General features: G+C 42.3%; 1 protein-coding gene across 1 annotated transcript; it reads left to right on the top strand.

The window, feature by feature from the left end:
• The first annotated feature begins 357 nt into the window (after nt 1-357).
• LOC311039802 (uncharacterized protein) lies at nt 358-14872 on the top strand. The gene is made up of 7 exons (XM_084049789.1): nt 358-497; nt 2701-2906; nt 4113-4214; nt 5576-5671; nt 5851-5961; nt 6831-6957; nt 11745-14872. Exons 1-7 carry the CDS (start codon nt 470-472, stop codon nt 14411-14413), a joined length of 3339 nt encoding a protein of 1112 aa, XP_083905915.1. The 5' UTR covers nt 358-469; the 3' UTR covers nt 14414-14872.
• The last annotated feature ends 2787 nt before the right edge of the window (nt 14873-17659 follow it).

The raw sequence follows: 17659 nt of genomic DNA, 5'->3' as shown, positions 1-17659 counted from the left end.
CTTTAAGTACATTTTGATACCAATACTTTTGTACTTTTAAGTAAATTTTGAAATCCGGACTTACACTTTTAACGGAGTATATCTACATTGCAGTATTGATACTTTCACTTAAGTAAAAAAAATATGAGTACTTTTTCCACCACTGGCTATTTTCAAATAGCCGATGTATGCATGGTTTGATTGATTGATTGATTGATGTACTTTATTTAGTAAGACATGAGAACAGTACATGACAGTACATAACAGTACATAACAGCCCTAAGTTGCTTCTTTTCGGCTTGTTTTCCTAGACATGGTTGCTTATTTCTCTCACAGAATGTGGCAACAGTGCGCCCTTCCTGCTGTTCCTCCCCGCCAAGCTGCACCACACGGCCGGCCAAGCCGTTCGACTCTCCTCTCAACGCTTTAAAGTAAACACTGACTCCACTCCCCCTTTATAGGAGTGGTGTTGTTTTTTATCAAAGTCAAGATGCAATCACCGGACCATGACGAGGACGGTAAGGCAATAAGAGAATGTATAAACGGTTGAATTCGTGGCAACTTCTCTAGTTTCCCAGTAGGATTGTGTGCGCCCGATTTTCAACATGGCGTCGCCCGTTCGGAGATGACGACGAGCTAGATGCTAAGTAGCCAGCTAGCTTCACCGAGCTCACTCACTCAATGGCCAATAACATGAAAACATAACTGTGACATGTCATTAATTTTGAATTTTGTCAATTGGTAATTGCTTAGATAAACATCCTGCCAATACAATAATAACATTGAATACGTAAATCCTATGTGGATGTCGCTTCGTCTGTTGTGAGTGCAACGTTACTTCCTCTGTCTGTGAAGGTAGCCCTGAAACGTGACTGTCATATCATGACATCCATGGATTAACTTCAACCTGGTGTTTGCACTTTTTTCATTTACATCTACATAAACGTTCAGATTTAAAATATAAAGTGCTTACCCCATGGCCACGGAATGCACGGATGTTACAATTATGTTCGGGCCCTCAGAAGTACCTGCGTGTTCCGGATTGTTCAATAAAAAGCATTTTAATCCGATCGTTGGCCATTTTTTCATAGTTATAGTGTATCTGAGTGCAGTAAACCTCCCAACCGATAGGGTCGCGTAGTTGAAAGCATATGGAGGAAATATGGAAAAAATGGCCATGGATCGGATTAAAATGCTTTTTATTGAACAATACGGAAGATACGATTATTTCTTAGGGCCCGTGCATAATAGAAACATCCGTGGCCATGGGGTAAGCACTTTATATTTGAAATCTGAAGGTTTATGTAGATGTACGGGCCGTAAATATAGAGTGCAAACACCAGGTTAAAGTTCATCCATGACTGTCATAATATGACAGTTATGTTTCATTACTAGTAAATCCTATGCGGAGATAGTTTCGTCTGTTCTAAGTGCAACATTACTTCCTTTACTGTGAACGTAGATTCAGCTTAATTCTGTAACTTAACATTGATTTCTCTTGTATTTTTTGGCGTTAATCTACTCACCTAGCCATTGCCAGAAATGCTACATGCATTCTCGTGTTGAGCATAGGATAAGATCATGATAGACTTGTGTTGAGCATTGAATCATAGGATAAGATCATGATAGTCTTGTGTTGAGCATTGAATCATAGGATAAGATCATGATAGTCTTGTGTTGAGCATTGAATCATAGGATAAGATCATGATAGTCTTGTGTTGAGCATTGAATCATAGGATAAGATCATGATAGTCTTGTGTTGAGCATTGAATCATAGGATAAGTCAAGATCATGATAGTCTTGAGTGGAGCATTGAATATGGTCATACAGCGATTCCCAACCTGTGGCCCGGGCCCCAGTGGTGGCCCGTGAGGATATTGCAAGTGGATCCCCAAATAATTGGCAAAAACACAAATGTTATTAATAATGGGCATTCATATAAAACAACTAATGTAGAAGAAATGTCATGGTATTTTTTTCTTTAACCACTTAAATCCCTCAGGGCTCTCTACACGAGTGTCTTGTCTGTTTTCTGACATTGTAGGGAAAGCTTTAGCTGGAAATAGCAGATCAACAAGCTCAAAACGCGACGCAATGCGTCTCGTTGTGAGCTTGTCGTGATGCTGGGGTTTAAGTGGTAAAGACCTTGAAAAATGAGTTTTCATTCTTGATACAAGCCACAAAACAATCGATTGATTGATCATTGGTTGATCAAATAATCATGCTCTGAAAATGCACGCGACCCACCCTTCTCACCACTTAACACGGTAGCCTAATGGCCAGCTGCCGCGTTAAGTGGTCAGATGGGTGGGCCACAGACAGCTTTCAGGATTTTCAAGTGGGCCCCGATCCAGAATAGTTTAGGAACCACTGGTCTAAAGCAGGGGTGTTCAACAGGGGGTCCGGGACCCCTAGGGGGTCCTCAGAGCTACTATAGGGGGTCTGCCAAATCTTTGTGTGATAGGATTTCGTTTTTTTTACATTAACCATTTGAACTGTAGAATTCCTGTTCTGAGGGGAACAAAGAGGCTATAGGTGTAGAGGGGAAAAAAGAGCAGACTAAGTAAAAAAAAACTTTAATCTGAAACACAATTTTATACAATATAGAGGAGGGGGTCCCTGCTTCATCTCTCTCTCAGCTAGGGGGTCCTTGCCCTGAAAACGTTGAAGACCCCTGGTCTAAAGCATTTATATATCTAAAGTATTTTATGTTCCCCATAGGTCCGCCTGTGCTGACATTGCCCTCCCTGCGCCTTTTCATCCCACCACTGAGGCTGCTGTCCGCGGCGATGTGGCAGGTCGTCCAGATGGGGGACGTTCAGGAGTACGGGCTGCTGGAGGAGTTCATCAGCACCGTCACAGACATGGTTCCTGAGCTCCTGAATCCAGATCAGAAAGCCCAGATCCTTTTGGGACTCAGATCAAGGGTGAGACTTTGATTGATTTGAATATTTCATTGACATTTTCAAAAGTACAACAGGGTTAAAAACACCAAATGGGCGAGACACAAAAAAAAGCCTAAGGCTTGTTTCCATTGTGGTCCAAAAGTTTTAAAAAGCGCTTCTGACTAAATCTCCTAACTCCATAGACCCCTTAACACACAACGTCACACTGATAAGAACCAGTATGCGTGCAACCAGTATGTGCGCAATGAAACCCATTCTGTCAGGTCTCGCTAGGACGCGCCTCACTAGCCAACACACAAGAGGGGGTTGGGGTGTCCTGAAACCAGCGCACCCCGAAACAACAGGTTGAGAATTGATTGCGTGAAACAATCGCCTGTGCATCCAGTCTCAATGTTGGTAAACAAATAATTGGTCTATTGGATCTTCAAACTGATGGTCAAACCTTCTAACTCCACCCCCTCTCCCCTGCGGTGGCACACAAAGCAGCTGCAGAGCGAAAGATAAACAAACTCTATAACGACTCAGGTTTTTTTTCTCCGTCTGACCTCGTCATTCTCACCAATGATGGACATGAACGAATATCTCCACATTCACTGGTCAAAAACATAACTCCACTTGAGCTGGATTTGGGTAAAGTGATGATGATTATGACACATGCAAGTATCTGACAATATATGAAGTGACAATACCAACTTTGATGAGGCAGACAGTAAACATGTTGTTGTAATGTTTTGGACTTGAGTGGTTTCTGCCTGACAGCAGAGATATGTTATTTAGATTGATGTATGTGTTTATTATTCATTCACAAATATTATGTGTTATTTAGATATGTATGGTGTCTTATTTGGTCGACTAAGCGAATAGTTGATTTAATTGGAAAATGTGTGAATCATTTTGCTGCACAATCCTGCAGAGACCAGCCTTTTCAGATTGGTGAGATTGAGAACTGACTTCTAATGTTGATTTCACAATGGCTACTGGCTATGGACAGGTAGAATTAAAGGGTTACACATAGAGTTTTCAAGAGATGTGCTGATTGTGCTCATCATTTCTAAATAAATAATTAATTTAGCATGGGGGAAAAAAGCATGAACGACTAATCAACTAACAAAGTCTTGGTCGACTAAGACCAAACTGACAGATAAGTCCGAACGTTATAAATCATTCTGGATAATGGCTTATGCCAAATGCCTAAATTGTGATTGATGCCCAGTTTTTGTGTTTCAGGTGGTTCTTGATTTGTGTCGGGCTGGGCAGATAACGGACACAGAGGCCATTGAGATGCACCTGGAAAGAATCAGAACTTTGATATCCACTTGGGCATCGCAGGTTTGTTTTTCCAGAAAAGTGATATACATGCGAACACCTAGAATGAGGCGAAGACCACAGTTTTTGCATTGCCATGTGGACAAGATAAAGTGTTTTTGTCATAGTGTGCACTATTTTTTTGCTTGTGATGACATCATCTTGCGTCTTTATCAACTTTATTTAAATCAGGATTACATAGGCCTGTCACAATTATTACATAATCGTCTAATCGCAATTATTTTCAATTATTTTGTCGTAATCGTTCATTCATACATAAAAATAGCAGAAATCGCTGATCTACAAGCTTACAACGCGTCACTTTGTGATCGTTGTAAGCTTGTAGATAGCCATTTCCCCTATTTTTACAAAATTAATAAATGTTGGTTATTTCCTTGTATATCAGTTATTTAACATATCTTTCCTGTGCAATTTTGATTACGAAGCCTAAGAGCCAAACAGAAATGTATTTTTTTATTCATATGTTCCAATGTTCAATGCCATAAACACAATTAAATTGTTAATTCGCAATTATTAATGTGACAATTAATCGTCAACTTAAATTTCTAATAGTGACAGCCCTAGGATTACATTATATTTGGTTCAGTTGCAGATGTGGACAAACTAGCGCTCGTTCTAACCTTGCTAAAGCAACTTTTTACATGTTGACACTTAAACGTGCAGTTACTATTAACAAGATTATGCAAAGGGGGGGAGAGCTTACATACGTTACTGGAGGCAAACGCAGATAGTGATGGAATGCATTGAAGTCATTGAGAGGTGGACAAGCTTTTGAATAAACAACACTAACTTAGAATGTTTGTCAAATTCAAGTGAATAAAAGTAGACTAGACATATCACACATTGTTTTTTGATCTCTTGTTTTTCAATTATGTGCACATTTGGACTGGGCTGTTTGGGCTGTCATCGCGAGACTGCAGGTGTCAGTGCGATGACATGCGCTTTTTGTGTTTTCATGTGGACAGAGATTTTGTTTTAGCGTGTGTATGGTGTAGTTGTGCAATTTTATAAGGAAAAACAGCTGTGTACGTGGGGACTTGGCCTTGAATTAATATGTAAAATTGCCCTAAAGGAAACGTCCCTATGCTTGGAATTGCAAGGGCAACCCGGGCAGACCCTTTAATTATTGAGAACTCTGAATATTTTATCTGAGCATCCAATATTTTCCTATGATAGCATTTGCAATAGATAACTTGATTGCTGCCATTGATGCAGAGACAACAAGTGCACGTTTCGTACATTTATTCTTCGCTACATTTTTGCCACCAACCTGATTTCCAGTGGTATGGTTAGGATGACCAGTCAATCAATACATCACTAGAAGATGGGCTTTAATATGTTTGTTTTATTTTGTGTTTTTTTAGCCCTGTTTTGCAGACGTGGAATTTCCAGAATCAAACTTTGTGGATCAAATTGAATCATTTTTAAAAGACCCTGAAGAGAGGGAGAAGTTCTTCCAGGTTAGTGACATTCATCAGTTTGATTATTGTTGATTATGACGAGGCATTATGCTTTGAGGAAAAATGAAAAAGTGTACTGTCATCCTTGTATTTGTATTGTTTCTGGAGGGGAGAGCGAAACCATAATAATGGTAATGCAATGCTTTAAGTCAAAACTGAATTCTCATTATTTGTTCTAGGAGACATTCCCTGTGGATTTTGGCCCTGATTACGACAATGCTCTACAAATGCTCATGCTGGACTTCCTGTCCCGAGTGGAAAGACTCTTTCCCATACCAGACCTTCAACAGGTACTGAAACCACTACCGTTTTGTTCTCCAGCGCTGTCACATTCCACACTTCTCTAGCAAAAGTCAAAGTCTTGCCTTTGCTCCGTTGATTTGTTATTCTGTTTTGTTTTGTTTTTGTTTTTCCAACTGACTGGCCATTTTGATGCTGTCCTGAGGATTTTGCTGCAATGTATTGTCATTTAAACGCAGTGATGTTTTAACAGCTCATCTAGTACAGATCTCTAGTCTGCCTGTCAGTTAACATAGACTGTGGGTGCAAAGTTTCATGGCGATCGGTTCAACAGTGCCGGAGAGTACTGTAGCTATTCACAGACAGTCTATATCAGTTTGGGGTTATGGCTTTAATATTTATAATATATAATATAACATTTTCTTAAACAATGTTGCATAGATTAACTTTTTGTTGTTGTCATATGAAAGTTTCTTAAACTTAGGCGGAGTAAGTTAAGTTCAAATCTGCTGCTGAGCCAATCAAATGAATGTAGGGGAAAATGAAACAAAACGGGTATGCCATTTTCTGAAAACCTGGGACTACATTTAGGCACAGAGCCGATCGCTTTCTTAGTGGGTGGTTCTGTGTAGCCAAAGCACATTGAAACCGAGGCTTGGGGCAGAATGGGCAAGATATGTCGGACTAAATCTGTGGTTAATCTGTGCAGAACCAATCGGAGCATTACACAAGTTTCTCATATCTGCTAGTGAATAGCATTATCTAAATATTTAGTTAATGGTTGCTCATCGGAGAAATCAAAATCCTGAAACTGGCACATTAACTAAATCAATATTTTATATCATATTTAAGCACATGAAATGTTCTCAACATTGTAGTGATAATGGTTTTTGACCTCCATACCCTGTCTGTATTCCAGACTGCCTCCATGCTCAGTGCAGTCCCATCTGCCCTGGAGGAATGTGTTAAGTCTGTTCCTGACCCGCGACAACTGAAGGATGTGCTACGATTCCACTCAACACTTCTTGGACATTTAGATGTCATTGGTGAGTCTCCTCTAAGCTGTGTGTATTCTCTGTATTGTATGTAAAAAAAAATGTCATTTGACTTCAGGGCTTTTTACAGAACAGTTTGCATGTATGTACTTACTATGGGTGCGTTCGGAAATACAGCACTGAGCGCACTGGCCAATACAAACTAATAGGCGAGTGCGCTCCGGTGCGCAATTTCCGAACGCACCCTATATGTATGGCCCCGCAAAGTAAACCAATCAAATCACAGCTCACATCGTTACGAGTGTGACATCACAAAATGGAAAGAGAGTCTGGCTTTGTTTATAATCCTGTTAGTGGAGTCAAAAATGGAGGTTCCGTGACCATCCTCTGGCAAGGATGGTTTGACGATTGATTTGACCTCTATGGACCCTTTAAAAAAGATTTAGCCTCCAGGTCCCTCCCAAAAATCCCGGCATTTTTTGCTAGACAGCCAAATTCAAAATGGCGCCCGGCGCCATCTCTAAAAATTAACTTTTGATCTGGATGACCTAGAATCATGTATGAAGGCACTTTTCCATACAAGTCAACCATGAGGATTCCAAATCTGACACAATTTTTATTGTAAGACCTCGTTTTGACTCCGAAATTCAAGATGGCCGACATCCAGTAGAGTAAAAACGTATACCCAGGGGGCAAAGGGGGGTATGCTGCATTTGCCCTGCCATAAAAGGTTGGCCACCAGAAATAATATCTATGACCCAGTAGGATCACAACCTATATGGACAACAAGGTCACCTTGCTGCTGGAAATCCAATATGGCCGCCTCAATATTATCAGAAAATAGCTTTGGCAATAACTTTTGAACCAGATGGGCTAGAAATAAAAACCTGGTGTCTATTTCATGGTTTCAGAGCATGAGAAAGTCAATGGAATACTTATCTTTATGATTGGGTGTGTCTGGACCTTTCATTTGCATATTTCCAAGATGGACGCCACGCGAAAATGAGTTTTACTATGACTTTTACAGTGACAGCTGGCTGTTATGGCAAAAAGTCTGTTTTTTAAGTAATTAAGTAATATGAACACATTTGGTCAGTTTGAGCTTTAATTTATATGTTGTCAATATGGTAGACCCACACCATGAGTCTGGTCAGAGTCGTGTAATCCGGGATGCAGAGATGGTAGTCAAGGCAGCAGTGGAGACTAACCCATTTACAGTGAGCACATCATCCATGATCAACATATCTACAGGACAGTGTGCTGATTCCACAGTCAAGGACGACTTGATGAGTGTGAAAGAACTGCGTCTGAAGACACTGTGTGAGTCACTGTCCAGTGAACAGAAGAAGACAAGCATAATGAAGCTTAACACTTTCTACACTCAAAACACAAAATCTAAAAAATCTAAGGGGAAACCTCAGCACCTGGCAAGAGCAATGAAATTACTGCCCTCCTGCGCATGACCCAAATCATAGCCAGTGGTGGAGAACTCAACCTTGTTGACTTTATAGGCAACCACGAGTGCAGTGACTTCCCCCCTTCCCTCTTCCAGGAAGATGGCAGGATGAGAACAGGTACCAAGGCAAGCCTTGTTAAGGTCCTGAAAGAGGAGACCAAAGTTGCATGCATCCCTGACCTGCCTACAGAAGACATAAAAACAGCAGTAGTTATTGATGCCATGTATGCCATGCGCCATTGGTCGTTCCTGAAAGGTGAAGCATTTGGAACAATCGCTGAACGATACCAACGTCTGCTGTTGAATGATGTGCCTGCTGGCACAGAGATCATTCACTTCTGTTTTGACCGGTACAGTGGACCTAGTCTTAAGACAGCTGAGCAAGAACACAGATATGCTTGACCAAAACCTACCAAAGAATATGAAGTCAGTATGCATTACACAGCTCCAGATCCTCAGGAGTTTTTTGCTGTGTCAGCTAACAAGGCAAACCTATTGAGTTTCCTCTGTGACGAATGGTGTGAAAATGAGAAACTTAAGTCGGCCCTTGGTCCAACACATCTTTACCTGGGTGGGGGGTTTAAAGAAGAGACAAGGAGTGTGGTGATCAAGGAGGGGTCTATTGAAGATGTCCCTGCACTAGATTCCACACAACAGGAGGCTGATACAAGAATAATACTCCACACCCTGTACAGTGTCCAGAATGACAAAGTTGACAGAGTTGTCATCCATGCCAATGACACAGACATCATCATCATGTGCCTTTACTATGCAGCAACCCATCTCAGATGCCTTCCAGAGCTGTGGGTGAGAACAGAGCAAAATTCATACCTTCCTATCCATCAAATGGTATCAGCACTGGGGCTCCCACAGTGTCGTGCCCTGCCCTTTATCCATAGTTTAAGTGGCAGAGATACTGTACCACCAGCTATCCCTTCTTCACTGGGAAGAAGGCATGGTTCAAGGCCATCATGCGTCTGGATCTCTGCACTTGAGGAGTTTGGTGAAAACTCTTATGATTCCCTCTCAGATGACGTCCATCAATAAGGCACGAGACCTCACAATTGCTGTATATACATCCAAAGCGGACCACCAGGAGGATTTTGACCTGAGTAAGCTTAGAGTGTAAGTTCCTCAATAATAGATCAACCCTCTTAAAGCTCCTCCCCCGACAGAGAATGCCTTTGACCTGCACCTGAGAAGAGCTGTTCTAGCAACCATAATAGATAAATGTGCACATATCGCCAAGCCGGATATTCCTTCTTTCGCAGAGTATGGATGGTCTCTCAGTGCTAGCAATGCAGTCCCCCTTGCATCTACCGAGCCAGCCTGGCCTGTGTCAATGAACAAGGCAATATCATGCAGCTGTATCAAAGGCTGCCAGAAAAACTGTTCCCGTGCAAAGAAGGCAATTCCATGCTACTTAGGATGCCGTTGCCAGGGACTAGAGACATGATGCAGCAAGATCAGTGCAACACATGACAACAGTGACAGTGAATAGCATTGTACCATAGTATCATTGGCTTGGCACCATAGAGGTCAAAATGAACCTTTTGTAGGCAACCTCAACTCCGCCTTTACTCTTATTTGTCACTAAGTAGTCTATCTTTTGTTATGTTACTTGAATGCATACCACTATGTTAATTTGTATAGCCCTAAAGTTGAAGTTTTTGGCAAGTCTTGGAGTGTGCATGTGTCTGTTTATATTGTATTTAGTTTATTAAAATGATACATAAGATACATTGTGGGCTTTTTCTCCGATTTTTCTCTGCAATCATCCCCACAACTATAGATCTATAAATCAATAAATCTGAGGGAAAATGTAATACCATACATTATGACTGCAGCCATATTGACAACATATAAATTAAAGCTCAAACTGACCAAATGTGTTCATATTGCTTAAAAAGCAGACTTTTTGCCATAACAGCCAGCTGTCACTGTAAAAGTCATAGCAAAACTCATTTTCGCGTGGCGTCCATCTTGGAAATATGCAAATGAAAGGTCCAGACACAACTTATCATAAAGATAAGTATTCCATTGACTTTCTCATGCTCTGAAACCATGAAATAGACACCAAGTTTTTATTTCTAGCCCATCTGGTTCAAAAGTTATTGCCAAAGCTATTTTCTGATAATATTGAGGCGGCCATATTGGATTTCCAGCAGCAAGGTGACCTTGTTGTCCATATAGGTTGTGATCCTACTGGGTCATAGATATTATTTCTGGTGGCCAACCTTTTATGGCAGGGCAAATGCAGCATACCCCCCTTTGCCCCCTGGGTATACGTTTTTACTCTACTGGATGTCGGCCATCTTGAATTTCGGAGTCAAAACGAGGTCTTACAATAAAAATTGTGTCAGATTTGGAATCCTCATGGTTGACTTGTATGGAAAAGTGCCTTCATACATGATTCTAGGTCATCCAGATCAAAAGTTAATTTTTAGAGATGGCGCCGGGCGCCATTTTGAATTTGGCTGTCTAGCAAAAAATGCCGGGATTTTTGGGAGGGACCTGGAGGCTAAATCTTTTTTAAAGGGTCCATAGAGGTCAAATCAATCGTCAAACCATCCTTGCCAGAGGATGGTCACGGAACCTCCATTTTTGACTCCACTATGTAGCCTATAAGCTGTACTTACTTGTAACCTGCATGCCGCATCATCAGTATGTACTGTATATTGGATGCTATTCCTCGTAGTAGTATGCAGTAATAAATATCCATAATGCGACAGTTACCATGTAGTGTACTACACAGTCACATGACCACCAGGTCATAAGTGCGACTCTGGCACCAGGCAATTAACTTATGGGAGCACTTGTGAGACAACAGGCACTTTTGGGTGCATTTACATCAGGAGCATGTCACAGCGAACACAGCTGCAGCTAATAAGGTTAATTGTGAGTGTGTGATTTAGTGTACCAGTTAGCTAGCATTGACCAGAGTTCCAAATTAAAAGGGGCTTGGGGCAAAATGGCAATGCACTCAAAAATGTACCAAATGTCCTCATTTGGTACAGACAAAAAAGTGGTCAACTGCCATAAACAATTTCATATTTCTTTATATTCTAGGCCGATGCCCGTTGGTATTAATACCCATTGGGAACGATGCCCGTTGGGTGGTTTATAGAATCTATTCGATCAGATATTGCGAGGTGAGCAGTAACCTCACAGGACTCTGGTTTCTGTTCACTCTTCAGTGTGCAGAATCTAAAGATTATTTTGAACATTATTGTTACATTATAAATTGGGGTTAGATTCTCCTACATTCTTAAAATTGTGGAGGCCTTGCTGTTATTTGATTCATGTCCTGTTTACATATAATGTAATGATGATTGTAATTATTGTAATTTCTTTAAATATATTTATTCTTTTCCTCCTACAGATGAAACGCAGTCCATTCCATCTTCCTATGGAAACTGCATTCTCTCAGCTCTGTCTCTCCCTCAACTGGAGAAAGTTGTGATTGATGCAGACCACATACAGTTACAAACTCCACCAGAGCAGATGCACGGTTGTGTGACTGTGCAGGTGGAGGGTGAAACGGTGACTCTGTTAGACTACATACAGATTGAACAGCCAGCAGTCTTGGGTGAAGAACAAGACTCTGTTAAATCAGAGGTTCAAGACGGATCAGTGATTGGCGAGGAAGCTTTAGGGGCTTATGGGCCAGGCGAGGAAGATGCAACCGATCATGACGTGCCACACAGCCTCAAACCAGCGTCTTTTCAACCACTGAAACAAAGCAGAAGACTTCAGTTGAAGAGACAAGCTTTAAACGAAAAGAAAGATGAAAACTCTTCAGCAAGAAAGAGGCAGAGACAAAAATTCTCGAATGACAAGACCTGTCCCGAGTGCGGCAAGACTTTCTTGCGTGCCACCGCCATGCGACGACACCAGGAAACGCATTCCAACAATCGTCAGCTCAGGTACAAGTGCCCCGACTGCAACAAACACTTCAGGGATCACTATGACATGACTCGACACAGCATGCGTGTCCATGAAAGGGAAGACGTGATGAGCGACGAGGCTGAAGTAGAAATGGAAGTAGTTGAACCGAGCACTTCTGACACACCAGAATGCAAAAACTGCTCTCTGTGCGGGAAGTATTTTGCTCGTCGAGTAGACATGCAGAGGCACATGAAGTCCCACTCTGAGGACCGTCCATACAAATGTGCTTACTGTGGGAAGAGATTCAAACATCTGTACGTGTTAAAGAGACATCAGAAGGAGATATGCAAGAGCAAAGACCTCCAAACGATCAACCTGGTGGGTAATGGTACAGAGGCATCGGAAATGGGCATAGTGTCTCTCGAGGGCATAACGGATGGCAAAATCTGTCCCATCTGCAGCAGGATCTTGCCGTGCAGTGCAGACATGACGAAGCACTTACGATCTCACACGGAGGAGCGTCCCTTCATTTGTATTACTTGTGAGAAGGGCTTCAAGTACAAGGACACGTTGAAGAAACATCAGCTCATCCACGGTCACGAGGGCATCCGAGAGGAAGAGAGCAAGTCTGTGGAGCAGATATTGGCCGAAGCTGACCAGCATAGTTGTAGCAGCGGTGGTCTTGATCAAAAGGACAGTGGTCTGGACACAACTGCCACTACCTTGGGAGAAACCCCGCCAGCTATAATGGAACAAGTTGACAAAAAAGCTAATAAAATACATGTGTGCCCCGTCTGTGCACGGGCCTTTGACAGTGTGAAACCGCTTAATAAACACATGCAGTGTCACACGGAGGATCGTCCATATCATTGTGTTCATTGTAAGAGGCGCTTCAAGCACATGCACGGTTTGAAAAGACACCAGATCTACGCCATCTGTCATAAAAAGATTGTGCGATTCTCGTTGAAAAAGGAGCAAAAAAGAGGATCCGCCCAGGCGGGCTTGACCAGTGACCAGGGCGCACCCTTCAAGATCCCAGTCTGGTGTTCCAATTGTGGCACGCACTTTGAATACCTCTCAGCTCTGAAGGAGCATCAGGAAAATGTATGCAAAGTAGAGGACAAGGAGATCATGAAATGCGACGACTGCGGAAAAGAATTCAAGAGCATGACCATGCTGAAAGTTCACCAGAGAATTCATAACCCGCTCTATTGCAAAGAGTGTGGAAAGATACTCGCAAGTGAAGCTGCCTTCGAGAGACACAAGCTGATGCACAAACCCATCCAATGCACGATGTGCGAGAAGACCTTCACCTTACTGAGACGCCTGAGGGAACACTACGAGAAGCAGCATAATTTCACCGGGCCGTATCCTTGTCCTCAGTGCGAGAAGACCTTCTCCCAGCTTTCCTACCTGGCTGTCCATGAAAGGGTCCACAACGGAGAGTTCCCCTACGCTTGCGACATGTGTCCGGATAAGTTCAGGTCGTCCAACTGTTTGACGGTGCATCAGCGTAAACACACCGGCGAGAAGCCTTTCCTCTGCTGGCAATGTGGAAAATGCTACCGGTCGGCATCGGAGCTGTCTGTGCACATGGGAACTCATTCGGAGGAGAAGCCCTGGGTCTGCACGCAATGTGACATGGCCTACCGGACCAAGCTGCAGCTGACCAACCACGTCGAGCAAGTCCACATAGGCGTGAGGTACCCTTGCAACACCTGCGGGAAGCAGTTCATGAAGGAGATCTCGCTGAAGCGACACGAACTCATCCACACGGGCGAGAGGCCGCATCAGTGCATTGAATGCGGGAAGACCTTCCTGACGTCCAATGAACTCCGGCTCCACACTAGGTACCACACCGGGGAACGCCCGTACAAGTGTGATCTGTGCGGAAAGGCCTTCATCCAGTCGGGTTACCTGAAGTCACACATGCGAATCCACACGGGAGAGAAGCCGTTTAAATGTGACATATGTGATAAAGCTTTTAGGTTGTCCTATCATATGAAGAAACACAGGCGGACGCACACGGGAAAGCTAAAGAGTCACGTGTGTGAGGAATGTGGGTTGGCTTTCACCCACAAGAAATCACTTTGTGAACATTCACTGTCTCATGAAGTGAAAATCGTGCCCACATTCACAGAAGTGAGAATAGAATTTCAGTAGTAAGTCTGGGTTTTGTTTTTTGTTTTATATGTTTTTGCTACCTGTTATGCTAGTCTCTTCAGTTCTACCACCACTACAGCAAGGTAGTAGGTACAATTAAGCAGATCTTCAAGCTCGTACCGCGGCACTCGGTGCCGCACTATGAGCTTGTATATCTGCTATTTTTGAATAACCAAAGTGTAAAATAATGCTTTTTAGCTCAAATCTATAAGTGACACAGATGCGTTCCAGGTCTAAATGGGCTAAACCTTTTTTTAAAACAAAATGAACTAGTACGGCCACAGACTTCAATGAACTAATAATAATCTAATTTAATCATTTAACAATTGTATCGGACAGCTGTCTCGCAATGCACCTAGGAATGTTACATTCCTAGTTGGTACTAGTGATCTTTCTTTGGAGTATTACTTTGTATTGCTGAATTAAGCTAATCTAATGGATGTACATATTGGAATCATATTTGTTTTTGCTTACATGAAATACATTGAAATAAATGAACCTTGAAGATAATTTGAATGTTTATTTAACTATAATCTGTTTACTATTTTAGATAATGTAACCGATGCAGTGGCTCAAAAGTAACATGCCCAGTGGGTGCTCAGTATCTGGTATGGTTCTAGCAAATGTAGTGTATTTTCTCAACCACGAGGTGTCAGTGTAGTTGTTATGTTGAGTCTGCAGCACTCACTGCACAGGAGAGTAAAATGGTGAGTCACCCCCTGCTGCCAGAGTAGTAACTTACAAGAAAGAGCAGATTTGACCGTTCCATGGCCTCTTGATAGTTGCACAGATCTCGACCATTATGACGCTCAACAACCTATTGGATTAAACAAAAAAACATGAGACTGATATGAACTGGTTTACTGTGGTGGAACAGTTTAGATTTTGCAGTGTGTTGCAATTCTTCCGAACTAACCTTCATTACATAACTGTGACAACCGAAGACTTATTTTGCTGGAAAGCACGCTGACCCGCTGCACTTCTCGATTTTGAAAGTGAACTTGCAGTCTGCGCCACCTGATTGTAAATTAATCTGAGCGCCCGGGTTCGTGCCAGCTCAACCTCAGCTAGTGCAGCATCTCTGCCTGGTTTCACAGAAAACCGCTCTCAAGAAATCAAAGGCGAACTGAGTCAGACCCTATCCAGAGAGTGTTGGGAGCAGATCACTTTTTAAACCCAAAGCATATTGATTTATATGGGCCTGTAATTGCTTCAGTGTGTCCTGGATTACTCCCCCATAATTGAGGCCTGGCGAGGGCTCTCTTCCTAGACATACCCCTGTGCCAGGCAGTGGGCAGAGGAGCACCGCACCCACTCCGTGGCCCCACCAAACAGTCAGCCAGCCCGCCAGGGAAAGAGCAGTGGCTCGTACCCCCAAACCACTCTTCATCACTGTGGGGTGAGTAAGCTCACACGGTGCACGGCGCGCACAGTGTAATCCTCAGTGTTCATTTAAAAGTGCAATCTGTACGTTTTGTGTGGATTTGAACCCGGGTCTCCCGGCTTGGGAGACCGAACTTCTAAATTGTCCCTACTTCTAAGATGGAATCTCTGATTGGCCAGGGGAGATATTGCACTCATGAGCTTCAGGCTGCGTCACTTCAACACAGGTGTCCCATCCAGGGTCACAGACACCACGGTCTAATTTTCTCAATGGATGAGCAGGGAGACCACCCCCAACCAGATGTGCTAACTATTAACGTACTCTATCATACAAATTGGTTTAAATATAATTTTGTTCATTCAAATAATTCACGGATTGCAGCTTTAAGTACAAATGGAACCAAATTGACCCCCATTTGTGCACTTGAGTACATTTGAGGTACACTGGGGATTTCACTGTGTATTCACTATGAAAGGTAGGCCTACCGTATATGCAGGTATAAATATGTCATCTTGCTGCAAAATCGGTGACATTAAAAGGGTTTTTCGTCCAATATAGTATACTAGTATAGTATCTGAAAATGGAATCCTCCATATGCATTCAGTTTTCTCTCCGTTATTATCACATGCATATTATGTGGTTGTGGAAACCCCCCAGTATATCCCAACATCATTACAGTAGGCCACATATTATTGTCCCTTTGTTCATGATTCTGTTTTTCAATTTTATTGATGACTCAGTGGAACATTCCAAGGTTTTGTAACAGCCTACACAGGTTTCGACAGGTCTCATGGCCATCATGGTGTCGGTAGTGTCATTTGCATTTGTTAATAATCCCACTGTCGGAAATTCCCTCATTACTGAAACATCACGGCAACATCAAGACATAACAAACTAAAGGGAAAACATCAGTACAATAGAGAAATCGGTGAACTACTGGCATCTAGGCATCGGGGCTGTCATGACCCCCAAATTGACTTTCATTTGTCCATGTCCCCATGGACCCCCATTTCAAATAATGATTCTGCTCAAGGGACCCAATGATATTCTGAAAGTATGTTTTGATTTAAATGTTGTAATTGTATGTAAGAAATAGATTTATAGTAGTGATATTGAAATAAATAGTTAAAGGAGCACTTCGCCCATTTTCAACCTTATTTTCATATCATTATTCCTTCAGTCAATTTCTGTCTACTCGCCCTACGTCTCATTTGTTGGCTATGGACAGTTCAGAAACCTGCCTACCAATGACATCATTGAGCTAATAAAAACTGCAGCCTTTCTCTTTCTGGAAAGTTGGCACACTGAAATGGACGCCATTGTTCTTGCATTAATAAAAAATAAAAATAGATTTTAAAAGTTTGAAATCTTGTTTGAAATGACCAAACCTACCTACCGATGATGTCACTGGTTGGCAGGATTTTGAGCTGTCCACAGCCCTCGTCTGAGAGACAGACTGAATAGACAGATCAAATCAAACTTTATTTATATACAATCGAAATCGACCAAGTTCTGAGGGGAAAGTGAGGGTAACAACATAGTCACAGGACAAAGCAAAAGATAAAAACATGAAGCAAGGTAAATGACAAAGATTCAAACAACATTAAAAGCTACAGAAAAGAAGTGAACCCCCAATAGACTGAGCAGTTCCAATGGGTAGGGCCAACTGTCTTATAATGCTAAGGACCAATTATATGAAGATTGGTTGGAAATGGGTGAAGTGGTCTTTTAAGAATGGACATAATTATGTTTGTGTTGTATTTCAGGGGAATTGAAATGAAACCACTTGTCATTTGGCTGAGGATCCCCTGGAACCCCCCCACCCCCAAGGACTCCTGGTGGTCCCCAGACCCCACTTTGAA

Source organism: Gymnoscopelus microlampas, assembly GCF_963454915.1.
Source record: "Gymnoscopelus microlampas genome assembly, chromosome: 23".
In the NCBI taxonomy this organism is placed as follows: domain Eukaryota; kingdom Metazoa; phylum Chordata; class Actinopteri; order Myctophiformes; family Myctophidae; genus Gymnoscopelus; species Gymnoscopelus microlampas.
Note: the sequence above shows the minus strand (reverse complement) of the source record. Positions and strands in the feature narration are given on the sequence as shown.